General features: G+C 41.1%; 1 protein-coding gene across 2 annotated transcripts in view; it reads right to left on the bottom strand.

The window, feature by feature from the left end:
* smg1 (SMG1 nonsense mediated mRNA decay associated PI3K related kinase) overlaps positions 1-27,704 on the bottom strand; it is a 145,305-nt gene that overhangs the window by 92,100 nt on the left and 25,501 nt on the right. For both annotated transcript variants that reach the window (XM_038739044.1, XM_038739052.1), the window contains exons 8-14: positions 20,424-20,496; positions 12,776-12,873; positions 12,309-12,482; positions 8,673-8,894; positions 8,301-8,402; positions 7,297-7,587; positions 2,540-2,670 (exon numbers count right to left, since the gene is read on the bottom strand). In XM_038739044.1, the coding sequence (XP_038594972.1) occupies positions 2,540-2,670; positions 7,297-7,587; positions 8,301-8,402; positions 8,673-8,894; positions 12,309-12,482; positions 12,776-12,873; positions 20,424-20,496 (1,091 nt within the window). The remainder of the gene's footprint in view (positions 1-2,539; positions 2,671-7,296; positions 7,588-8,300; positions 8,403-8,672; positions 8,895-12,308; positions 12,483-12,775; positions 12,874-20,423; positions 20,497-27,704) is intronic.

The following is a 27,704-nucleotide window of genomic DNA, read 5'->3' as shown; positions in this document are numbered from 1 at the left end:
TGCACATGCGCAGTACCTAGGTTAGGACTACTAGCCAATCAGAAGCAGGGTAGGGCGGGTCCTAACAAGCAAGGCAGTGTGATCCAAAACAAAAGGTGCTTCAGCCGATAACCACTGCTTCAGTTCAGCCAAATATGATCCCGAAACACATGCAAAACAACCTGAACCAGCTTCCCAACCGTGACAGGAGCAAGATGTTTCAAAGTAGTAAGCTGTTAATTTGTAGCAAATGTATCTTTCATACATAATGTTTGAACGGTCTCTCCACCACAGTAACAACCTTATGTCCACTGACTGCCTGGAGGGTATCTAATGTTCGGTAGGGAGGGACGTCTTGTCACTGTGTGTGCTGCAGCTCAGTGTAAAAAAGTAAAGTAAAGGCTGGACTACCTTTGAGGTGAGCATTTTCACTCTGCAAACCTATTACATGCAAAAAACAGATTTGTAACACAATAAAAAGGGAACAAGCCTAAAATCATAATATGACCTCTTTAAATCTGGACTTTCTCTGTGACCTCTTCATCAGTCAAGTCCTTATGGTAAAGTAGCAGGAAAGAACGGCAGTGTTGAGATTTTACTAAACAAGACTATGAGGATGGGTGGTAACAGAAGGAATCCTTTGAACTAAGATAAGGGTTATAAAAGGCACAAACATTTACATATGAAGCTCAGTTCACTCGTCATAAACAGAAGGCCTGTGTTACAAATTGGATGTGTGGAATTTGAAAAACATGGGAGTGGATGGTCTATTGAAAGACGCTATCGAGTTGCATGATAAGGAAAGTGTAGAATGTAGGAATTTTGGAAATTGATTCATGTGATGAGGATTAGGTCGGGGCTAGGCCAGCTGAAGACCCGAGAAAAAAAAAAAAAAAAAACAGTCTCGACCACTTTAAGAAACTCGCCAAAATAGTAAATAACTTGTAGTCCAAAATTCTCTGGAGTCAGTCAAAACTCGGTGCAAAAGAGTTTTTATGCCCGAGTTACATCCTACCAGGCATGAGGATGAACTAAGTGCACAGTTCACAAACATATTTTATAATCCTCAATATCCTCCTACTTAGGCGGTGTCTTTGTTCAATTCTCGCCTTTTTTCGCCCAATGTTCTTAATTCTCTGGAACCTTCTACTGTGGTACTTTTCCACTCCAAAATCTTCTTCCTTGGTAATTTTCCATTATCTCATCTGTAGCTTTCCATCAGTACTACCAAATACCATCTAGTATACACATTTAGGTACTAATTATAACTTTCTTCCAACTAACTATATTTTATGTTACTTCTGTATGTCAGCATGGGCCATACCGTTTGTGAAACCTAATCATAATAATTTTTTGGGTAGTTTAGTCTTAACCATTAGAACTTCACAAAGTCGAGATACATTTTGTAAAGATAAGCATGCATAAATTAAAACTTTAAAGGGGACAAATTGACATATTCAAAACAATCTAAACATTTTCTACTTGTACAATCACAGTTAATCACTTATTGCATAAAATCCATCATTTTAAATCAACCTTTGTGCTTAAAAGACCCTTCTGCAAAACATAATTATATTTTACTAACAACTGGGTCTCTTAACAGGATCTTTTATTTTCTAGCCCTGTGAAGTGTTGTTCTTGGCACAAAATGATCAATATTTCTTGCAGGTGGCTTTTCTTGGCAGAGGATGCTCATTATTTCTCAGAAGCGTTCCTTGAAACCACCTTTCTGTAATTTATGGCTCTGCTAAGTCTGTCAGTTCACTGCATACACAGATAAACACCACCTCGCTTCTTGCACCTGGATTCTCATCTCTTTCAGGCTTTTGATCTTGGACCATTTATTAACTCAGAGTGCAGAATGCTTAAAATAGTTGACTATGGTTAGAACACAAATAATTGTGAAGTCATTCAACCTGTGGAACACACTTTGACGCTTAAACATATATAATACTTAAATCAATAAAATTATTACAAGTGCTTTAAGGAAAATAAAAAATACACAACACATGCTAGGGACTAAAAGTCAACATATCTCGGCTTCTGCATTGACTCATTTTTATTTTGTCTCTCACAAGTACCCAACTTCATGGAAGTGCAATACTAAATTGTTGGACTAACCAGCACTTTTCACACATGCACCCTTTACATTAATCTGATGGCAATTCAATACAGATGTCATGTCTGAATAAGAACCCTGGTCATGTTTGTAAATGTCATGATGGTAATCTTACCAGGTTGAATAAGTAACATCCCTTGTACCGTGTTTATCAAAAAACTTATTTTTATTTTCTTTGTACATCAGAAAATGTTGGAGATAATACATTTATTACAGTGATCTTAAATAGTAGTGCTTGGCAAACATCCATCTAAATATTACTTTAGCAGCTTCTTCTAGCCACAATTTTCTACAAGGTTTAGAATGAGTGCCAGCTCAACTTAATATGCAAGAAAATAAACGGAGGTTAGTTAGTCACTTTGACACTTAACAGGTGTGTACAATACAGAATGCTGTAGTGGACAGCAGGCTTGTTGTTCACAATATAGGTGTGTGTTTTACCTGGTGCAGTGGGAGTACAGGGTGTAGAGCACAGCATACTGGATGGCAGGGTAGTAGACTGCTAACTCAGAGTGGACAGGCATCAGATTGTGACTAAGCAGAGCAAAGACCGTAGGAGACAACGCCCACATCTAAATACATAGAACACATGAATGTGCATGGTCAGATAAAACAGCAGTTCAAACATTAACACATCCTGATGCTGCTTCACATTTGCAGCTTTTCACCAGCTAACCAGTGTGAAGCAATTGGAGTTTCCGATAGCCTCAATGATTAATATTGAACAGCTATCTCTTCAGTCTTTCAAAACTGGCCTAAATAATGAAGGTGAAATTTTTTAATTCATGTTTCTTTTTCCCCCCTTCATGTTCTGCTACCTAGGGTCTGTTTGGAAACCCTTTCACCTGGCAGTGAAAGGGGCAGCAGACATAGTGACCTGATAAGATGATGGGGTGTGCAAACGGGTGGTAGGTAAGCACCACATTTACAACATGAAAATGTCATGTAAATCAAATGATGGTTGTCACATAAGGCTTACCTCCTGCATATATATTCAATCAGGGCTCCAATTCTTCGTCACACTTATTTGCACAGGTTCTGAAGCGGTTGCGCATTGAGCACAATCAGGCACCTGATGAGAACGCTCTAATGCACCTTGGCTCTGAGCGTGGTAAGCAAACTCTTTAGTCCATGTTGCGTGCATTTTGTATACAGATGAACACAGACTGGGAAGAGGGGCTGCCATGGTTGCTGTTGGCTGCCAGACAGGTGGTCCACGAGAGTACAGGGTTTAGCCCTAATGATCTTGTTTTTGGCCATAGGGGACGGGGTCCTTTAGCACTACCGCAGGATAAATGGAAAGAGGTTGTAGTGGGACAACAGTGTGGATTTGTGCATTTTATATTGAATAAATTTGGAGCTACTCCAAATTCCCCCCTGACTGTTAAACTGACACGAACCAGCGATTAGCATTTCCCTGAATCAAATCAAAACTGCTTCCCCCACACATGTAACCGTGGCAACTGAACTGGGTCTGTGTTTCATTACCCCATCAAAGGGATACTCCTGGTCTCACCCACTTGTGACATAACCCAGGACAGACTGCAGTCTCCAAAGACTCAAAGCAGTAACTGTTTAATTAAATCTTTTAGTTACTTGATTACGATTGCCTCTATTTGAGTAGTTATGTTACCATGTTGTTGCTATCTGTTGATATTATTGCTGAAAAGAATCTAAATAAGTTACTTTTGCAGTGTTTTTATTTTCAGCAAGACACTGCCTCATCTAATGTGTAATCAATGCTTGTTCACAATACTTTCCTACAAAATTCCTTTAGAAATGATGATAAAGAAATGTCATACTATACTCTAAATTCCCCAGTTCCTAAGGAGAGATGGTTTTTTAAGTTTTCCTCATGTAACCTGAGCTCCCCCAAGTGGACGAAATAAATATTACATACCATCGTTGGAAATGCCGTTAAATGTATAAATATCCTGACCAATAATGCGAAAATTGTCAAACCACTGTTTGACCATTGAGGTTTGACTGTGGAAAATATTTGATTATAATATGCGCAAATAGATTTCTTTTCTTTTAGACATTAAGTTTAGAAAGGCAGTCCCTCGGGAAACCTGAAACGCCCTCTGGGGAACCACGCCCCAGGCAACAAAAGAGAGACACGCAACGTTGTGCTCTCTCTCTCTCTCTGCTCTTCTCCTCGTGCTCTTGTCTTCCGTTCTGCTCTCTGGACGCTTCGGCACGCGTCCGGCGTGCCTCACCAGGCAACGCCTAAGAGTTCGACCAGCGCAACAGGCCTTTGTTCGCTTGAAGCTCCACACGCGAAGTGCCGCGACATCGATCTGCCCCTCAGTTTGTTTTATTTTCTCGCTTTTGTTTTGTTAAAGTTATCAGTACGTTAAGTTACACTGGACTAATTCAGGAACGACAAAGTTCCATTTTTAAGCTTTTTCGTCGAGCCAACTTCACCGAGGTCAGACCAAGCCACGTGGTCTCGCCAGCGGCAACGAAGAAAACCTGAAAACAGCCGAATTGCCAGACGGAGGACAGCGTTTTCTTCAGACACGGAGAATCCCAGAGAATCCCTAGCAAAAAGCCAGGATCGGGCAGCTAGCGTGGGACCCGTGCAACAGGCCAAAGCAGGCCGTCGACAAGTCGTAAGACCTAACAAACATTCTGTGGTCAGGGATGTCCCATAATGTTAATTTCCCTTTTAACTCCTAAACTCATAGTTTACTTTCATTAGTTCTCCTCTGCCGTATGAGTCAAATGCTTCCCACAATCATTGGGAAACCATTGTCATTGTTTATTTTCCCTGTATTTAACCACCCTTTGATATCACATTAGTTAGAGAATAAATTCACTGTAATATAATCAAGAACTGTGTGTTGCCTATTTCTAAAACTTTGACCGGGGAGTTGAGGATTGTGTCTTTTTGCCTGGAGATCAGGTGCTTGCTTTTTTGCCCATTGTTACTTCTCCATTTCAGGCAAAGTTTTCAGGGCCATACTCAGTGGTGAAAAAGGTGTCAGACCAGAATTATGTGATTGCTATTCCCAGTCATAGATCATTTACTAAGCTCAGTCATGTCAACTTGCTAAAACCATACTATGCTCGTGTAGAGCAGTCAGTTGAAGCACAGCATTCTGATGTGCATCCAGCTTGCTTGTCTGTATCTGTGTCCAATCAGTCTGTGGTAGGTCAAGGGGAGGAGGATTTGTTAGGCCCAGATGAATGTTCGGCTTAAGAACTCACTCTATGTGGAATCTGGATGGCTTGTTAAGCCATTTAGAGGAGTCTCTGCGTAGCCAGTTAGCTGACCTGATCAATATCCATGTCTTCTTGGTGACACCCCTACCCGTACACATTTGGTTGAGCATGATGTAGATGTTAGGGATTGTAAACCGATTAAGCAGAGGTTTTATCGTGTTCACCCAGAGAAATGGAAACATTTGGATGCTGAGGTTAAGTATATGCTGCAGAACGGTATTGCGGAGCCCTCCAGTTCCAGTTGGGCGTCACCTTGTTTGCTTGTGCCAAAGTCCGATAACACTCCCAGATTTTGTTCAGACTTTAGGAAGGTACACAATGTCACAAAACCAGACTGTTTTCCGCTTCCCCGTATGGAAGACTGCATTGACCAAGTGGGGTCTGCTAGGTTTGTCAGTAAGTTTGGTCTACTGAAAGGCTACTGGCAGGTCCCTTTGTCAGAAAGACCGCAAGAGATTGCTGCATTTATTACATCTGCTGGTTTGCATTCATATGCAGTGATGCAGTTTGGTTTGCGGAATGCCCCAGCGACCTTTCAGCGCCTGATGGACAGGGTTGTTGGAGATTTGGATAGGTGTTCTGTGTATTTGGATGATTTAGTTATTTTTTCATGATGATTGGGATGTCACCTTGACCGCATCAAGAGGTTGTTTGACCGCTTGGCTCACGCACAGTTGACCTTTTATCTGGCAAAGTGCGAGTTTGCGAAAGCTACAGTCACTTATTTGAGCCATGTAGTGGGGTAAGGGATAGTGTGTCCAATTCGGGGAAAAGTGCAGGCTATTGATGACTGTGCCCCGCCTCCAATTACAAAGGCGCTCATGCGTTTTTTGGGGGCTTGTGGTTTATTACCGGTGTTCTGGTAGGAATTTTTCTACATTTGTTGCTCCTCTCACAAGCCTGTTGAAAGCAAATGTTAAATATGTTTGGTCCGCAGAGTGTCAGAAGGCATTTGAGAGTGTTTGAGGCGTTTTGCAGGCTGATGATTTGGGGGTTGACAAGCCAGTCTGTTTCTTTTCAAGGAAATTTAACAAACACCAGCTGAATTATTCAGTTATTGAAAAGGAAACCTTAGGCATAATTATGGCATAATAATTTCAGAACGGTGTCTGCGTCAAGGCGAACCGCTCCCCCGGCCTCCCTGTATTAACTTACCATTGTCCAGTAACTGTCAGTTAGCATCCCATTCTTCGGCTGAAGTTAACTTTAAGATTTATTTGATTATTTCAAATCAAAAGATGTGCAACGAGACCGAGGTAAAACAGTGTAGATGAAATGGTGTTCCTTAAGCTTGCTTTCAAAAATTCTACAGCAAAAGTGCATAGCCTGCATGGGCACTAAACACGCCCAGGCATCTCTGGCTGACCCTCAATCATGCCCTCACTGTGCGTCAATGCCAGAAAAGATCCTGGAAAGGAGAGTGGCAGTGGCTAACAGCCAAGACCCATGAATGTCGACAGCCACCCCAAAAGCCACATCCAGCTCCCATCAGCCGCGAGCCACCACGGGCGGACATGATGGAGGCTGAGGCCTCAGACATACCTCCACTTTGAGGAATTCCTCAAAGTGGAACAGGCTGTGTTTTTTGTTGAAACTGTGATGGGCAATCTAATATAACAATGCATCCCCAAAGTATTTTGGTTACCTATCTATCTGCACCTATTTGACCTGAATTAACTGAAACCAACTGAGCTCAGTGCACGGTTGCCAAAATAAGAGGAAGTCTGGAGAGGGAGAACGAGTGAATCAACAGCAAAAAGCTGGCAGAGCTCATCTGTGATGAGTTAGGCATTTACACTTTTCCTGAGAGGCAACCAGGGCATTTACATGTGTTAATATTAACATATAACTTAATAGGCAACTGAATCCCTTAGAGTTAAATCAAATCATATTGCCAGTACTACCTGTTCTGTGACACCTATCGTTACACCATTGTAATCAGCAGTATAGAAAAGCAGAGTGGCACTTACCCCAATGAGAGAGTTCTTGGTGTTGCCAATGGTGGTGAGGGTACTGAGGTTGAAGATGAGGGTGAACTGAGCCTTCTCCAGGGGTAAGGTGAGGTAGGCAAAAGCAGGGTGCTGGATGCTGGGGCAGACACAGCCAGGTGCCTGGGCCCTACCACTGGGCTCCAAGGTTACCATAAGGCTAGACAGGGCACATTCCATCTCACCCAATACCATTTTATAAGCTGCCTCCAGTGTTGGAATGTTTTTCAGGCTTAGCAGCGCCTGGTACACGCCATGAACAGCTGACATCACCTGTGGAAAGCATGCACACACATATACACACAAATATGGCTCCATTTTATTTAATGTAATCGCAACCATAACCAAGGGCAACCCTAACCCTGACCAAACCCCAGTTTAAATTATCCTTCTCTTTAGGGCTTAACAATGCCCCCAAAGCCAAATCCATAAATAAAATGGTTTTCCCAGTTTGGTGTGTAAGAAATTAAATTATCAGCCAACCTCAGTGCCTGAGCTCACTAATGTTCTTGTGGTTAAATGGGAGCAAATCCCTTCAGCCAGAAAATCTGGTGAAAATCCGTTCCAGAAGGGTGGAGGTTGTTATAGCAGGGCAGGACTCTAACTTTTCTCACAGGGAGTACATGAAAAAAAATCTAAGAGCGCACACATAAATTTAGGTGCACAGATAAAGTAAAACATACATAAGACGGTACATACATTTGTGTATGCAATTATGATGTGAAAATATAAAACCTAGCTAAGTGGAAGACCGTACTATCTAGACAATAGGCATAGGCCTTAAAGGCCTTAAAACATTGACAAAGCTTTCTAAAACATTGAAGACTTTTGGACATGGACAATTTTTTAAAACCCTGATCACTGGCTTGTGGGACCTGTGGTTTTTGAACCAGAGACGACTACATGATACACCAGCACCACCCAACGAGAAAAATACTGGCATTGTCGAGCCATGAATAGCAGTGGATTAATACGCACTCACACACCTCTCTCTCTCGATGGAAGCGCAGATTCAGCAGCTGGGAGTCAGGTGCCAACAATTTCTCAACAAAGGACGCAGGCAGCTTTGTGTTTATCTGGTCCACAATCTGAACAAAAATGCAGAGTTGACAATGAATTCAACAAAATGTTACAGAAAAACAAAGAAAACTGAGCATAATAAAATAAAGACAGGGCGAACTACACTGAAAATTTCAGTATAAAAGCACCAATCCGCTTGGTTCATCATGCTCATGAGTGTAAAACTGAAACCAGATTTGTTGGTTGTTTCGCTGCCAGACTATGAGTACCACTGTGGTTCAGATCAAAGTCAAACAAACAATAGTTGTGACTAAACCAATAAAGCAAGTGAAAAGTACCAGAGTGAGAAGGCTGAGCACCGCCAGACTGTAGTCTGATCCACAGGACCGGCAGCAGTCCAGCTGGTCCAGGCCATAGGCTAGGACATCCTCCATCAGCTGACCACAGGGCTCCACACTAGCCAGCAAAACACCCACACACTCATTCCCTGCTGTGAGAACTGCCTCAGAAAACTGAACCTGCTTCGCTGTGGTCACACAAACCAGAACCCGGTTCAGAACCTATAAAAAAAATAAAAAACACACAGATTGTGACTCATGTGGTCATTGTTTTGACATTGATAATTTTGCTGCTGCAAATATAATAAACACATTAATGAATGATTAAAAGTGACTTCGTCTATAAGCCTCACTATACTGTAACTGCCATAGATCTTTTAAGCAATAGAAAGCATTTGCATGTGAGTAAAGATGCACCAATATGGAATTTCAGGGCTCATAACCATAACAGATAATTATTTGTTGCGGCAATTACAAATTCGTTAACTAATAATACTAATTTCACAAATGCCAAGATGTGAAGAGGGAAATACATTTTGTAGACAGATAAGCAGGATTTGAAAATGGAACCCGCCACATGCAGGTAAATTGCTGGCAGTGGCTGTGGGTGAAATCGTCAGACCATCCACCACTGTGGTGGGCAGGGAAGCTACCCAGCAGAAAGAGTAGTAAGGCTAGCTATGGGATGATATTTGCATCAGTAGAATCAATTTTGCGGTTATCACAACAGCCCTAATTGGGAGAACAGAAAGTTGAATTTTTAGTGAAGCTAAAATGCAGTTTCAGTTAGAGCCCGACCAATTTATCGGCTGATATGAGGCGACTGCATTTAATCAGCATTAGAAGTTTATAACCGCAGATATAGTACTATTAAAAAAGAAATGTCGTAACTAGCAGTTATCTGCAAGCCGCCGGTGTTTGCAGTTAGTGTTATTAAGATGTCGGAAATTATTTCATTGGAGTGGAATAAAGTGGAATAAATGTGAGCTGAACAAGAATCTAACACGGCTTCCTGCCTAACAAAGTTATCTAGCTCTTCTTTGAGCGATGTTGTAGATGTTAAACACTGTAGTCAGAGCCGTAGCGGTTCTGGCTGTAGTTGTAGTTAAATGAAATCTCAAAGTTTCAGGTCCTTGTTGTAGACTGTCATGAAGTATTGGATGCATTTAACAGCAGTTCACTGTTTCATAGATGGCGTGACTTAGACGATTGTGCTTGAGAAAGGGTTTCTCCTAGCTTTGGTTAGAATTAGAGTGCTTGTAAAGGGATGAACTAGATGTAAATATATGCTACATTGAAATTATGACAGATTATGTGTAAAGTGAAATACACGTTTATTCTCTCTCACTCTTTGCAGCTGGCTGAAAAAGCTGCACCTTTCAACATGCTCACTTTGAGACTAATCTATTTTATTAACATAATCCATCCAGGAAAATGTTTTATAGCCCAAATACAGAACAGCTTTCAGTATCAGCCTGTCCTAAGTGTAGTTTATGCAGTAAAGGGGTCTACTATCCAAATAATTCTCAAAATTGAAATATCGTTAATTACATGACAAATAATAATAAAAATAGCCAATCATTTGCTGAGACGTAAATTGTCTCTTTTTCCAATATATCTTGCATAGGCCCCCAAAAACCCATATTGGTCGGACTCTTTTCAGTTCGTTTCAGTTGCAACTGAATTCTATTTCACAATATTTCATTCAGTTTCAAGTTTACTGGAATTGAGTTTCAACAGTTTCAAATTATGCTATTCAGATTTTCAATACAATTATTCAAGGTGAGCAATTCAAATTCCATTTCTACGGACACAAATATTAGCCCATAGTTAGCATACCGTGTTGATCAGCTTTTTTGATGAGATATGGACTACTGTGGCGATTTTAACTGAGATAAAGACTCATCCATTGGTGGTTCAAGTGCGAGTTTTGTACTGAGCACTGACTATAATACACTATGTTGTGTTTCTTTGAAAAATGTGGTTGTTAGTGATTGTTAAGTAAGGTGGAGTAGTTGTCATTTACTGAAAGATATAGGTTATTTTTGTAAACAAAAACATGTAAATATTTTTTATATATAGACTAAAACCACACCCTCTGTCAATGACAAGCATGTATAGGCAATGATTAGAATAGCTTTACATAGTCTCAGACTAATTAATGGTCACCTAAAGCCATTGGACTGTTCAGAAAGGCTGCAAGCCTTTTACAATAAACTGGCATGGTTCATCCTCTTCTTTGTCCCACTGATGCGAAGATACTGTAGGCCGATACTTCTGGTAACCTCAGCCATAAAGTCTTCATAAATTCACCCAATTTAAGCATAACATCCAATTAGAATTTGTTGTAATATTATAAAGAGTACGGTCTAAATGTAAATGCTCTGTATTTGTATAGCGCCTTTCTAGTCTTTTCGACCACTCAAAGCGCTTTTACACTACATCTGCATTCAGCATTCACACACATTCATACACTGGCGGAGGTCTAGACCTGCTCTTTAAGAAAAGTGCCCTGAGATGACTTTTAAGACCTTTTTAATAGAACCTAGGATTAAATTTAAAGCCAACTTTACAGCTGTATAATGGTAATCTGTATGAATTTTAAACCTGAGAAAATTTTCCATGGATTTTGTAAAACATTTTAATTTAATATTCACATTCATATTTAATAAACTATAGCTTTTTGGGGTGTGTCTGTACCAATAACATAATAAATCAAGGACGTCACTGTGTTGAAAAGTGGTGGGGACATAGGGGTTCAGATAAGGGGTGTGATGATACACTTAGCTCACATGCACGATACTGGGTTCAAGAGGACAAGACAAGAAGATATTTCAACACTATTCTGATGAAATATTGAAAGCTGAAATATATAAATGGGGAGTCTGGGGGTCCTGCCCTACAAAATTGGGAGCATTAACACTTAATTTACTGCATTCTAGAGACGTTTTATGCACCAATTTATGATAGAATTGTCTATAAAGTGAAACAGAAAATTCAGGTGACAATTCAAACAGACTGTAATGCAATAATCAGCAGCTTGTTTAACTTTTTTGGACAACGCACATTTGTTTCTTCTATATTTACATTGCATGTCTTCTTATTGTTCAGATAAACCTTTCTCAAAGCATTTCAAAACATTTTTTCAGAACATATTTAACAAATGCTTTTAAAAAAGTAAATGGAAACATGTCTCCAGCGTCCCCAGTGTAGATACACCTATAAAATGAATACAATATGTGTCGCACTAAGAACTTTTATGGTGTGAAACCAAAAACGTAAAATAAATTTTGCAGTTTGAGTTGTTACACCTTGGCTAGATAAAGTAATGTAATAAAATGCCACTTGCTTCGGTGATTATTCACCCTGTTCTGTTTTTGCATCTCAAGGCTGCTAGAAATATATACGGTCCTCGTCTCATACACAACTGTCTCTCCGTTGCTGTTGTAACATTCACTGACCAGTAACCTGCACATGGGTCTTCCAGCTCCGCTGTTTCATTAGCGCTCTCATAGTGATACATACACAGTCATAGTGTGACTGACACACTCCTATCCGCTTGTTGTGCAAACTGCAGCACCACTGCCCTTGCTCACTCTCTTAAAAATATACAAGTCCCTCTGGTGTGGCTCTTACATCTGTGACATAGACCTCAGTAATGGGTGGTCCTCTGAAGGGGTTGAATCGCTCTCCGATACTGCGAACCACTGTACTGAAAACCCTTAGTAGAGCTGCCAGCTTGGGCAGTGACACTGAGGGAGGAGGGATGTCTTCATCTAGTACCTCGCCTGACACCACATGGTTGAGATCCTAAAAAGAGAATATAGTCGGTCAAGTTTTCAGCAAAAACACTCATTTATCGTGGCATTATCTACACCTGATTTTCATCATTTTGAGAACAGAATATCATTTTAACAATATTTCTTGAAGATCTTCAGTATTTACAGTCTTAATCACAAATATTGACTTGCAAATAAATGTGTTGTCCCAGCCAGTAAAGGCTGCTTTATGATACTTGATGAGTGAAACTGGCATTATAGCATGACTGCTGAGAGCTCAGTTTTGCCTTGGCAGCATGCTGTAAGACTCTGGACTAATTTCACCTCTGCATAAGCCTCCATATCCTCCAAGAACTGTCCCAGTAGGGTGGTGGAGAAGGTCAGGTCTGCCACCCAGAACTGCTCCAGACTCTGTAACCAGCCTAAACACAGACAGGAAGAGCAGAGTGGCAGACAGAAAAAGCACTGGCTGCTATTATGCCTTTACACCTTGTCTACACAGGCAGTGTGGTGAAAGCCAGATGTCACCAGAGCAGCAGCAGGATGTGTTCAGGCACAGTGTTGGTCACCTATGTTTTGGCAGCAGTTGAAGTAGAACAAGTTTTGAGGCATTTATAAAAAGGCGCGAGTCATTATCAGTCCTTCCAGGATTTTACAATCGCAAATATTAACACAAATTCAACAAATCCCCATGAATTCACCGCGACTTGCAAAATTGACCTATCATCTTTGTTTCCCGCAAAACCTTCCCCCTTCAAAGGTTTGTTGTGTCGTTGTTTACAAGCCATGTGATACCTCCCTCACATTTGAAAAAAGGGGGGATTAAAACTAGTATCCAGATCTTCTTTACCAAAGCGGGGGTAAACCGTTTTGCTAAACGTGCAGTATTGTGGTCAAACATAATCGATGCAATCGATGTTGACTAGCAGCTATGTACAGAGTGCTAACCTCGACAACCCAGCCGTATTCTAAAGTTAACATAGCTGTCCTTTATAGCTAGGCTCCTGGCTAGATTATAGCCAAGGAGCCAATTTGAAGGTGTGTCTGTGTGTGTGAGAGTGAGAGAGAGAGAGAGAGAAAGTGTGAGAGAGAGAGTGAGAGAGAGTGTGTGTGAGTGAGAGAGAGAGTGAGAGTGAGAGAGTGAGAGTGAGAGCAGAGGTGCTGAACTGTGTGCTTCTCGCAGCTCAAGTTCAATATTCACTGCCAGCCTATTTTTGACAGAAGCCGTGTCAAGCAGCAAAGAGCAGCTAAACCGGGCAGGAAGTCAGAACGATAGAGAATCCAGTCAATTTTCAAAATAAAAACACCCTTTACAGATTCCCGATCGTATATCAACAACAACCACAGTTAAAACAAGCAACAAATGAAACAATTTTACTACGTAGCCTACTTAATCATAGTAGAAGCACACAAATCAAGGACAACTGAACAAATAACCACAATCTGAACAAGTCAGCAAAATCAGACGGGCAAAATGCTCTTATTCTGAAATGCTCCATGTGGATATGTAAAGTTAGCTCACAGACAGCTGTTACCCATAGTTGAAGCACACAGAAGGACAAATTAACAACCGCTGCTTCAATGCTTAAGCATGAGCTGACACCGGACAAAACCGAGGCACAGCAGCCGCCGGTGTGGGTTCAGCCAGTGTTCCACGTTTTCCTCTAGTTTCGTTTGTTGTTGTAAAATGTACACCCCTGTGATTGGTGACCGTAACAGGAGGCGCATGGGGCATGTGATTGGCGAGCAGGTCTCTCACACAAGGATGAAAACAGAATGAATTTGTAACTGCATGACCGTTTAAAGGTTAAGTGTGTAAGTTTCAGTGACATCTAGTGGTGAGGGTTGCAAATTGCAAAAAAAGTCCTAACTCAAGAAATGAGTTTTCTTACATAGATATATTAAGAAATTAATTATTCAGGAAAACCATGATTTTGCAAATATTATTGCCAATTGTTCATAAAACAACAGCAACATCAAGAAATGAAGTGCTACATGATGTCTCATACTCCTGTAATACAGTATTTTCCAACTTGGGAGGGACTAACATACCACAGCAAAGAACATCTCAACAATCACATCTAGTGCATCAAGTATGACCACTGACAGATATCACAACAATGTAAGCCTCATTGTTTCTACCACAGTCCAGTATAAACCACATAATACATGAAGTTTACAAAGGCATTGTCAGGTGAGGATCAAGGCTCTCTCCACACAGTCTTTTTATCATAACGCTGTTAGCAGTAAAGAGTTCTTTACTGCACCACGGCAGTAAAACATGAACTTCCATGCCGTACCGTTTTATTTCCAATAATATTCAGCCGATTGCCTCACGAACACAGACATTTCTGTCCACCAGTAAGTCAAAGCACTGGAGAACAAATAACATTACATGAAATTACAATGCAACTATAGTTTTTCTAGCAGGTCAGTAAAATGTGAAGTTTAGCTGGCTGATCTGAGCTTGTGTTATGTTACCGTTTTATTGCCAGTTAGTATATTACCAATGCTAAAGTTACACTAACTTAATTACCTGTCCAGCAACAAACAGTCAACTTCAGTGCCGCTTTGAAAACATTTGTCCTGCATCAGCTCCTTCCATCGGGGAAATCCACAACAATTCTCTCTCTTTCTCCGACGAGCCACACGCTGTCGGCTCATGCTAAATAATAGGTGTAGTCCTCCATTTGTCCAAATTTCACTTCTGTTCTTATTTTTAATAAATCAGATGACTACTCAGACTGTCTTCTTCTTCGTCTTCTTCTTCCTCTTCCAAGCCAGAGTGGGCTGGGAACCCTATTGGAATCATTCTGGTTTTTATTATTCTTCTTCCGTGAAGAAAACTGATACTGCGGCCTAGACACGAAACTCATAGGTATAAGCATTCACTACAGTCATAAGCAAGGTCAACGTGTTTGGGCTTGGAACTCCCGCTCTCAAAGGCAGATATCAAAAACCTTATATCCACGCGTTCGGGGGATCGAGCTGAATCTCGTGGTATAGGCCACGCCCATTTCCATCTATAATTTGTTTGCGCAAAATTTAAAAAACCTTTTTTGATCAAGTCCTCCGAAACCGCAAGTCTGGTCGGCACCAAATTTGGCACGGACCATCTCTGGACCAAGCCCATAAAAGTTTGTAGAGGAAATCCTGATTGACGATAAAATGTCCCAATTCTATGCTAACAAATGTTTGCGAAAAACGCTAAAAACAGGAAGTGATGTCATGTGTTGACTGTGACAATGACTGACACCAATCTTCAAGCACTGATGGATGCTGATTGGTGCAACTCGCCCCTCTGTGGCGATATTTAACCTGAAAGATTAGTTCCTCTATAACCACAAGTCGCATTGACATTGAGATTATGATAGCATGATTTGTGTATTACTCAGGGTAACCACTAGTATTGTGTTTTCTTATACTGATCTGATATTTTATAGGTAGAAGTTTATATGTTGGTTTATCATTTATTAAACTAGACCTGATGTGTGTGTTTTTTGGAGAGGTGCAGAAACAGGGGGTCTCTGCATGATCAGATAAGGAGACTTGAACAATGGGTGAGGGGTGAGTTTGGAATGTGGTAACAAAACATCTCTTCTCCAAAATATCTCATTTCAGGAACTACGCTCGTAATCTGCCCAACAAAAGCATGGTGATTCGTGGACTCAGGGGACAAACATCGGGGTCAGAGGACATGGACCAACCTACACTTTTGTTTTATTGTTTTATGACGTGACGATGTATACTAAAACACTGGGTCAGGGAGAGATAGCCAGTCAGACTTCATAAACTGATACAGCTTGTTGTTTGTCAGAGAAAGGAAGATCGACCCAGAGCTCTGTAAGCTTTATTTATTTACTTGTAATAAAACTGATTAACTTGGACCAAAAACATCTTCTCCTATTGCTTCATGAAAGAACACGCAGGTCCAAGGACTACACATAGCTTAAAAAGGGTCATTTAAAGTCACGGTCCAACAACATGAAAGTTGAGCTGAATTGTTCAGGATGGTCCCCTGACTCCATGGACTAAAGTTCATCCAATTATGCCCATTGGTGGCGCTGTTATTGCAGATTAAAGTCGTACAGAGCATCTCTGGACCAAGGCGATAACAGTTTTTGATCCAACAAAAAATGTCCCAATTATAAGCTAACAAATATTTGCAAAAACACTGAAAACAGGATGCAACGTCATATCTTAGGTTTGCAATGGCTGATCTACACCAAACTCGAGGATCTTTTCTGGCACGGCCTCCCGAGGGCTTCTGTGAAATTTTGTGTCAATCGGCCTCTAGTTGGCGCTAATAATCAACAGGGGCGGTACCGCCCCCCAGGGGTTGCTGGAAGCAATATTTTGGAAAGGGGGGTGCTGAGCTGCTTTTGGGGGGCGTTTGTTGAGGTGAAAACTTTAAGGCGAATTTACAGCAAAGATTTACAACAATACCAGTTTAAACTTTCAATTACTAAAAATGCGGTCTGCAACATTAAAACCTGCCAGTTTACTCCACTGTGACTGGACAAGATGGTGTGAATTGTAACTAGCCTACTCTTCTCTTTGTGTTTCTGTCAGCTTCTTGTGGCGCAGCTCTGTGCTGCCTTCAATGAAAAGGGAAGTCAGAGCTCTAGGCTATCATCTGTAAAATTTCAGCCACGTGGTGTTCACTGTGTAAACTCTAACCTTGAAAATGTCTCTTTTAAAAGCGTTAATTTATCGGAGGAACATACCGTGAACGGCTTTCTATCGCCGTGTTTACACATTCACAATGGATATTCCGCTGTCGGACTTCCCCTGAAAGCAACTGAGCAGCTAGCACCTGATGCAACAGCAGCAAGCAGTGTTGGGCAAGTTACTTACAAAATGTAATACATTATAGATTACTAGTTAGTGTCATTTGACATAATTACTTATATTACAATATTACTGTCTCTGAATTGTAATGCTTTACACTACTTTTGCGTTACTTTATATTTACTATAGCGGGGGGTGGGGCGGGGTGGATGGGTGAAATAGCATGAATCGTGTTCCCATTAAGAAAGACATTTACGCACGAGGTACAGCAGCAAACCTTCACTGATTAGTTGAATTTCCGACACAGGATCGGTCAGGATGCACCGACAGCAGCTTCTCTGATCATGAAAGTAATTCGTTAAAGCACAAACACACAGCCTATATCTATTGAGGCATGATTCATCAGGGCCGGGGAGCTACCCTCTTGTTAAGAAGAGGATAGATTTGTTTTTCTGCTGCTGAAATGTTTCTCAGTGTTGGTGATTTATTTAAAAAAAAAACACTTTTTATTTCCTGTTAAAACATGTTGTAACGCGCTTTACCGAGATTTTAATGGGTCTAATATTATCGAAAGTAATGTGTTATATTACTGCGCTACAGCAAAAAGCTCCCAACACTGCCAGCGAGTGTGTGAGATTAATGAAGTGGACCCACCTCGCGCTGTGAATTGCATTGAGCAAGTGGTAACGGAAAAAAATATAACGATAAAAGCTGAAGCCCTGACTTGCTCTGTTTGGGACTGTGAGCTGCACTTTATCCGAGCTGCTGAAGTTAAAGCTTGATTTATACTCCTGCGTAGGGTCTACGTGCGTAGCTACGATGTTTAACACATCTATATGTGAATACCACGAAATGAGAGCTGAAATTCTGAACTCTTCTCACACTCATTTTTTGATCTTAAACCAAATGTCTTCAGTGAACAAAAAAAAAAAAAAAAAGGAATTTGTCTTACCGTTACAATAGTTTGAGGGGACTGTAACAGTTCATTATGTAAGGTCTTTACACGCCACTGAAAACATATTTATAGATCTTATACTGCATTTCTGTCAATAAATCCTCAGAAATATTACACACTGAACTTTTAAAAACAGGTCAGACACACTGTATAATTTCATCTTCATGATTAGCTCATCGCGTTCTTTCAAATCGCAATTTTGATTTGAAAATTATTCATCGTTCAGCCCTAGTGGTGCAGGTTCTAGAGACTATTTTATGTCATCTTAGTTCTTATAGTGAGTTAGTTAAAATTGCCGTAATAAAGTATTTACCAAACACTTGCCAAAAAAGCTGTAGCCTATCGATGGATTACATTCCGACAAAACTGGCCTTGTTATGTCGGCCAAGGTTCAGATGATCCAATCCAGTACAATATTCTGTCCAAACGCATTTTTATATCAATACATACACACCCACTGCTTTACATCGTTTCACTACAGTTAGCATGTAAACAAAATTTTTTTAAAAATTTAAAAAACAGTACACTTGACCTTTTGAGCGACACCTTTACTGACCCAATAGAAAATTCGATGCCCAGTCAATGGCCTACAATAACCAATGAGTGGCCACATAGTCTGGAAGTGCCACTCCCCTTTTGTGCATTCACCAACAGACAGGACTGGCACTTCACACATATCACGCGTTAAATACGCAACAATATTTTCCACAGACATAATTATATATTGTTGAATAGAATAATGTTGGTGGTGATTAAAACCTTCCACATGGCGGTAAAATTTATATTTTTTGCCGGGGGACGGTGTTTTACAATTCTTACAGGGCTCACTAAGAAATCCATCAGACAGCTGCAGCTGATTCAGAATGCTGCTCGAGTCCTCACCAAGACCAAAAAGGTGGATCATATCACTCCAGTTCTGAGGTCTTACACTAGCTTCCTGTATGTCAAAGAATTGATTTCAAAATCCTGCTGTTAGTTTATAAAGCACTAAATGGTTTAGGGCCAAAATACATTTCCGATCTTCTGGTTCGTTACGAACCATCCAGACCTCTCAGGTCGTCTGGGACAGGTCTGCTGCCCAGAGTCAAAACTAAACAAGGAGAAGCAGCGTTCAGTTATTATGCTCCGTATATTTGGAACAAACTCCCAGATAACTGCAGGTCTGCTGAAACTGTCAGTTCTTTTAAATTAAGACTGAAGACTTTTCTTTTTACCATAGCATTTAATCAAATATTTAAGATTTTTATTTTTATTGATAACTTACACTGCACTGTAACTTTTACTGTCCTGTTTTCTTTTTCTTTGTTTTTATCTTTTTATCATTGCTTTTATCCATTTAACTCTATTAACCCTGATTGTAACACTGTAACTTTTATTATATTTTATGTTACTTTTTTATATTTCCATGTTGCCTTTATGTTTTATGTAAAGCACTTTGAATTACCTTGTTGGGGTTGGGCTACACACTGTGTAGAGACGGAGTGTAGCAGAGCAGGTGACAGCTGAACTACTTGAGTGGACAACAACTCGTTACGTTACACTGAAATTAAACCTTGTTATGTCGGGAGATGCAGTGACTTAAACCAACGCAGAGAAAAGTTTAAATCCGGTAATACATTAGAAGACGGGGACACAGTGAATATTTGACAAGCCCAGACCAGGTAAATCAAGGCTTAACACACTTATAATATACATTACATTCACAACAATATAATAAGTAAATTGTTAAGCTATTAGTAGAGGAAAAGTTATGAAGTGTAAAATGACTTAAGCTAATAACGATGACTAGCAAGTTGTAGTTGTTTTAACCCCCTCAAGTTGGCTCGAGCTGAACTGCAACAAACCTGGCTAAGACAGTATGCGCTGTAAAGGAAAGGATGCACTGGATTTATAAGACGACAAAACAAGTTTCATTGTGAAACAGCATGTGGCGCAATAATCGTATGATTTCAATTACCTTGTTTTTATAATCATTGGAATCCGAAGTTGTGATTAAAATTGCACAGCCCTAACAAAAGCGAATGTTAAACATCAGACGCACACATACGGACAACTAACAACATGGCTGAACAGCCTCCTGTGTAGACAAGACATTAAATGCATTGTTCAATTAAACACATTTTTCCCCAAAAATGTGGAATACACCAATGTCAGTTATTACCAGCAGAGAGAGACAAAAAGACACAAGTTTGAAAATGTTTTGAGGGCCAATAAAATCCAACTGACCTGAGACTTGCTGAGTCAGTGACTGCTTCTGTGTGTGGTCAATGTGCCAGCCTACCAAGATGTCCACTGTGTCCTGTGGAAAAACAGCAAACATCAATAAGCTATGGAGTTGGCATTAGTTGGCATTTTGCCTCACTGGTCCCCGGCTCAATAGGCGATCCCTTCAACCCTGCACTAAGAATCTCTCTTATCCATCTTTAGTGTCCTCCTTCTCTTAGTCCTGCATTTGGGTCTACTACTCTAGCCATAACTAGGGATGCACAGAAATGAAAATTCCTGGTCGAAGTCGAAACAGAGTGATGAAAAACTTTACCGTTTTCACCACTGCATAAATTAAGTCAAAATGTGCTTTTTAAATCAGTCTTTCCCACAGGATTTGGAGAGACTATGGTGGATGGTAGGGGGCGGCCCCGCCAATTATCATGGCCGATATTCAGCATTTACCAATAATCTGCATCGGTCATTTCAAAATTAGATAGCGGTTATAATCAATTAAAAAATGCGCTCCTTCGGCTCTGCTGCAGCCGCCTTTCTCCGTCTCACCACTCTGTGAGCTCATGCAATGACCCGCCCACAGTACTAGCTCACTGGTTACAAGTCGCGAGTAAAACCTGAACACTGAATATAGTGTGGAAGCAGAAAATAGAATGAGCGAGCAGTCACGCTGCAGCCCCTCCCTTCCTCTCTTAGCAGAGCTCTGCAAACACACACAGAGCGGAGTGAGTCGTTAACTACGTCTGTTACTGTAAGTAAGCAGCAAAACCAGCAGTAGTAGTACTAGTAAAAGGCTGATACTGCATCAGTACAACAAACAGGAACGTGTTCTAAGCAATATTTAATCTGCTCTCTGTCTCATCCCCCGCAGCTGTGTTTCGGTCTACACAAGCACACGTGCTAGCTCGGCTAATAGCTAGTTTGTTATAAACTAAAAAACTAAAAATAAAGCTAAGACGAAATCTCTGTCTGTAGCCTATTTAGCAGAGATACTTTACTTGTACTTTAAAATTTAGGTTGTTAGGTCCATTTATTGTCACAATGTAACATGTAATGAAATTGTGTTTTGTAACTCCCTTCTGCTACACAGCAGACAATATACATACAATACAGAAGCAATTATAAAAATGGTCAGAATTGAAGTCCTTTGGATGAGGGACGAAACATCTTCCAGTATCTTCAACCAATTCCAGTTGCCCTTGACTTTAACCTTCGTTGGATAACTATGACCTGGATGACTGAGAATCTTCATAGACATCTACAAAAATGGTAAACAAAAATAAACAATCAGTGGAGCAGTGCTGAGGATGAATCAGAGTTTAAGAGTCTGACAACTTGGGGGAAAAGCTGCGCTGCAGTCTGGTGGTACGGCAGCAGAAACTTCTGTATCTTCTCCCAGAAGGCAACAGGCTGTGGCTGGGTGGGTACTGTCCTTCAGTATCCTTTGGGCTCTGCAGACACCTCACCTCACTGATATCACTGATGCTCGGGAGATGGGTACCAATGATCTTCTGAGCAGTCTGAATCACCTGCTGCAGAGCCCTCCGGTCCTGGGCCGTGCACATCCCATGTTGGTGATGTTTCCAGTCAGGATGCTTTCTGTTGCTGCTCTGTAAAAGCTGACAAGAACTTGGCGTGAGAATTTGGCCTTCTTAAGCTTCCTCTGGAAATCCAGTGGTTTCTGAGCTTTCTTCAGCAGCGTGGAGATGTGAGACGACCATGTCAGGTTCTCTGTGATGCTGATTCCCAGGAACCTGAAACTGTTCACCTGCTCCACCGATCTAGACAGGAGTGTGTGTCTTTATCTCCTTCTCCCTGAAATCAATGATCAGCTCCTTAGTTTTGCTGACGTTGAGCAGTAGGTTGTCCTCACCACTCTACAAGATTATCAATTTCCTCCCAATATGAAGTCTCATCGTTGTTTGAAATCCAGCCGATGATGGTGGTGTCATCTGCAAACTTTTTTTTAGGCAAGTACTTATAAAAGTACCATTTTCTTGTATTGTCTTATATTGTTTTTAATCTTTAACCTTTTATTAGTATACTCATCCCAGTCTGTCCACATGTGTAGGGTTCAGGTCAGAGATTTGAAGTTGTTTTATTGTTTTCCTCACTAGCTGTTCCTCACCTTCCTTTGACTGGGACCAATTGGGAAACTTCCGATCTGAGACGTGAATCCAATGCGGAAGTGCCTTAAACCTGCATTCTATCAAACGGCCAATTTTTCTTTTTTTCAAATCAAATAATTTTATTATTTGTCCCAAATGGGCAATTTGTGCTGCAGCAGGCATATTAACACACAACAAATATATAAATATGACAAACATACAATACAGAAACCCCCCCCAGTGAACGCATACACCGGGTTCTTTACACCAACGCTGATCATCCAAGCTAAAACATTGACCCTTTGTGTTATATACACATCACCCTTACGCAACATATCTGTCTCAGTCTGACAGTTATGAAATATATGTACACCTAATCCAATATATCATACCACTAACCTTCTGCACTACAACAATTACCCCACACTACCAGTATGATATTTTCACAACTTTTACCCAACATAAAATATAACCACTGCAGATAAGATACCACAGATATGCATTATATCCTATCAGTACATTCCAAAACCTCCCCGATCTCTTGACATGATTGTTGTCAACCATCCCCCTATCATCAATCAATAGGGTGATTACCTCCTTCTGCTATTGCCGTTTGAGGCTTGAATGGAGACAGGGATGAAGGAGTTCTTATACCTGTTTTTTTTGGCGATATGGGGCTTTAAGCGCAGGTCAGATGGTAGAAGAATATACTCAGAGTTAAGAGGATGGGCACTATCTGAGCAAATAGCAGTTGCTTTTATAAGCACACATTTAATGAATATATAGTTCAGACTGCTAAACTAAACTCCCACCATCTTTACTGGCTACTTTAGTGATCTTAGCCAGGGCATTTTTCACTTTGATTCCAAGTTGCCATACCAGCAGATAATGGAAAATGAAATGACAGCTTCAATTAAAGCTCTATAGGATAATGACATTAGAGTCTTCTAAAAATTCAATCTGAAATTTAGTAAGTTTCCTTAAACAAAAAATGTGTTGTTGGCCCAGTGTTAGTCAAATTTCAGACGATTATCAAACATAGTACCCAAATATTTCAAATTAGTGACCATATCCAGTTGTAGCAGCGGAGGTGAGGCAAAATTTTCTTTTTGCGTGCGTAGTATGTCTGATTAGAAAGCTCCAACACAACATGTCTCAGCAGTATTGCTCATGCAGTATTGTCCATGAGCATGCGACGCACATTAGAATAGTTAGTAGTAGTAGTAATTTCAGTGTTTTCCCATAGGTTTTTGAGAGCTTTAGAGGAATGTGTTGGTGGTGGTCGTGTTAGTCATGGTCACGGGTTTGGGGGACCAGCCCCAAGAAAATTTTAAGTTTTTCAATGAAAAATATGTAATTCACATCATATTGGGCCATTATTTTCACCATATCTCTGAACAAATAGCTAGAGCAGATAATAAACAAACAACACCCAAAGATCAGTCTACTGGAGGAACTACAACCTTTAGATCTGGAGAAAGTCAATTGGTTGGTGCTGTTGCTCCACAGTGATGGCACAGCATGTTTTGGGCGTCGCCCCTAAGCCTTAACGGCAGGAAAACCCTGTTAATATGACCTCAGAATCATTATATATACACACACGACTGTTCATGTTTGCCTTTTGTGTCTTCATTTTACAGCTTCTGACATTTATCTGTAGACATTAATATAAAAAAAATAAAATAAAAATAACAGGCAACATGAGAAACCTCCTCCCTTCTGAGGTGCGTTTTATTTGCACATTAAAATCCAAAAAGAGACGTCTCCTCATTAGCTTAAAAGGACTACTTTGTATCACTAATTAGCTTTACAAAGCTCAGCTTCTCCAGTCACCTCCGTCCTTTCTTTTCCAAAACCACTTTTTCAGACTGATATAATTATAATAATTGAATCAGTCTGTACAGGACAGAGCTGCAGGCCACGTCAGTTTAGTCTAAGTTTGTAGCTGATGTTCTGAACACTGGACAAGTAGGCAGTAATAAAATACAGCTTCCAGTTACTTTCTATAAATTGAGCTAATGTTAAGTTGCATAGCAGCTATGTAGCTGCTGTAGAAGCTGCTCAGCGCAGTCTGAAGGGGAGGGGAGATGTTCGCTAACCGGCTTCACTTTTCCAGCAGGTGGGAAACAGACTTTTCTTGGTCTTGAGAAGCTAATACACTGTAACAGACACCGTATATTTACTGCCAGAATATTTTCTTCCACTCACGTTCACTGTCACTTTCTGCTGCTCGGACAATCAAACACTCACTACGTACGAGCGCCTCCCGATTGGAGTTACGTTGCTCTTATAGACTAAAAGTACCTGTCTCGTAGATGTCCTTTGAAGAATGAGGAGAGGAAGCGAGCCATGCATTGATATAACAACTATGTGAAATTTTTGCACAGTTTCCTCTACATGCGCTCCTGAATGCATATAGGGGAAACACTGGTATCCACTGCCTGTGCTTTGACAACACTATTCTGGTTGACTGGATGGGAACGTCTGAAATCTATACACGGAAGCTTCCGGTCTACAATATGAAGCCGATGCAGAAGTCCCTGAAACATGCATTCTATTGAAAATCCAGCAGGGGTCGACTCTTCTGGTTGCAAAAAGAAGTCCGGCTACATTAGAAATAATGGGAAAATGTTTCTACTTCTCAGCTGAACAATTAGCCCAGTAAACACTTTCCTGATGAGTTTATGGTCTCAGTCGCTAGTTTCAAGTCTTCTTCAATACAAAATAATGTTCATTTAGTAAATAATGGTCCCATTTATTTTAAAATGGACCAGAAAGCAGAGTATGTTTCAGGGCAGGATTATCTATGAATGACAAGTCAAGTACCATGGTGACCCGTCAATCAGGCTAGAGCCGACTCGTACCCGTGGCACTGAGTAAATTTAGCCAGCACCGTTGAAAAAGCTTATTAGGAGTCGGCTGTTCACTTTCTCTGGTGAGTACATTTAGTTTTAAGACTGTTGTTCGCTAGACAAAGTTATCATCTCCGTTAAAATGACAGTTACAGATGCGGATGCGGCCGTGTGCGGAGCAAGCTAGCTAGCTCCGCACACGGCCATTAGCTCCGGCGTATCATCACTTCCGGGCACTTCCTGGTTGCAAAAACTCGACATGGCGGTGACCTACCGGCCAACCTCGAGGCTTCAAAACGGCAGTGATGTCACGATGACTACGTCCGTGTGCATGCGTGCATATTTATTATGAACGTGTAGAGTCGTTAATAATTTATTACACTCAGCAAAAGTAGCATTCATTGAGATTCAGCAAACAAATATGCGGTGATAATTGTCGCTTCCAAAGCACAGTATCTGAAAAGGACCTTTAAGAGGTGAATGCATAATTTGTCAGAACAGATGTAGGCTACCTGCCAAGATTTGCATCCACCTCTTTTCTCAGCACAAATGAGCGTTCCCAGACTGACTGACCATCGCTCCGGTCCTGGATAAGAACTTATGCGGTGAGAAATGAATAGATAAGTGTGAAAAGACAAAGAGTGAACAGAGTGGAGGAAGTATAAATAGGCCTAGATTTTACACCCCGTTCAAGCAGAACACCTCTATTCATGTGTAAACTTACAAGTGGGGTCCAGAGGGAGCCTGAAGTTGAGTTGGCTCGCGGACAGACGTGTCCTAGTCTTAGTGCCGTGCCCAAGAGTTTTTGGGGATCCAGCTGATAAGTTAGCTTTGCAGCGCATAGCCTCAGACTTTAACCAAACTTAGTGGACCCATTAACTGCTGTGTGGTGCCAGGGGCAAACTGACTAGCGACAGTATGTGGAAGTGTCAGAGTAAAGCAAGGACTGAGTGTGACACCGCTCCCTTGTTACACTCCCCAGCTGAAAAAGACGTAAACTCAAATGGGACAATTTGATAAGTGGGTTGAATTTGGATTCCCAGCAAAGGGGAGCTTTAGCCTACATCAATTCCAGCAGCTGAAGATACGTTTAGAGGTGGAGGAAAGGAGAGAGGCAGATAAACATGCAGCCTTGTCCAAGAAACAGCAGAAGAAAAATCATCCATTTAAAGCCGACTGGAAAGCTTACATGGTACGGAGGGAAGAGGCAGAGTTGAGGGAGAGGAAGAGCACTTTGAGAACTTTGCTAAGCAGATGGAGAAGTTTGCCAGAAAATACCAGTCCAACATAATGAGCAAAATGTTCAAGACGGATTTTTCCAAGATAGCCATTTAACAGATGTGCTTGTGAAGTGATTTACAGCCATGCAGACGATGCTGGGTACCTAGATGCAATCACTGGACTGACGATGGCTGGCAGAGGCGCTTTCCCAGTGCGGATGAATCTGTCAAATATCACTGCTGTGGAGCAGGAACCAACAGAGACCTGTAGGGCGTATCTAGCCCATTTGACAGAGGCTTTTAATGTCCACATCGTTATATTGGCTGATGGGGGCTAATCTGATGCTCCCGTATGAAGTGCACTTGAAAGAGAATTTCCCGAGAAATCTCCAATGGGGTAAGGAGTGGCTGTGTTGAATGGAGAGTAGTGCCGCTTGAAACGCTATTTGAGCACGCGCTGACCATGTTGAGGACCAGCTGAGGGAAACAGAAGAAGCCGGAGGACGCGCTTCTCCCCACGTTTAAATTTCTCACCGCCCCAGGCCGAGAGGAGCCTCGCCCAGTCCGCCGCAAGAGGGGTGGCCGAGGGGGTTTTGGAAGAGCCGACCCAGATATTTGCTGGAATTGCGGAGAAAGGGGATATGGGCGGGATGAACGTCCGCAAAAAGAAATAAAGAGGGGTTATGTGAAATCGGAATGAAGGAGTGGAGGCAGAGCAAACCCTGGGGACAGACCGGCTCATCTCAAACTGTAACTGACTATGGCAGGACATCTTGTGGTGTTTTTAGTCGACCCCGGGGCCACCATATCAGTTTTGATAAAAATCGGCTGTACTAATTCTACCAAAGAGAAGTGGACAATTGCACTGCAAAACTGTGCGGTCAGGAGGTATCCCTATTTCAGAACAATATACGACACAATTGTCATGCACTACTGGATGAAACACTCACTTTTGTTATCAGAGAACTGTCCTATTAACAGCCAATACACCTTTTTGTAAACATTTGAAAACCCTCTCAAGTATGCATTAAAGATTTTATATTATATAGGTAATGCAATGAAGCCATGTACAATTACATGAAAAATAAGACGATGATAGTAACTGAG

The sequence above is a fragment of the Micropterus salmoides genome, unplaced genomic scaffold (genome assembly GCF_014851395.1).
Source record: "Micropterus salmoides isolate LMB-PRFRI ecotype aquatic unplaced genomic scaffold, ASM1485139v1 Ms_hic_scaffold_10, whole genome shotgun sequence".
In the NCBI taxonomy this organism is placed as follows: domain Eukaryota; kingdom Metazoa; phylum Chordata; class Actinopteri; order Centrarchiformes; family Centrarchidae; genus Micropterus; species Micropterus salmoides.
The sequence above is the reverse complement of the archived record's forward strand: the minus strand, read 5'-3'. Positions and strand labels throughout refer to the sequence as shown.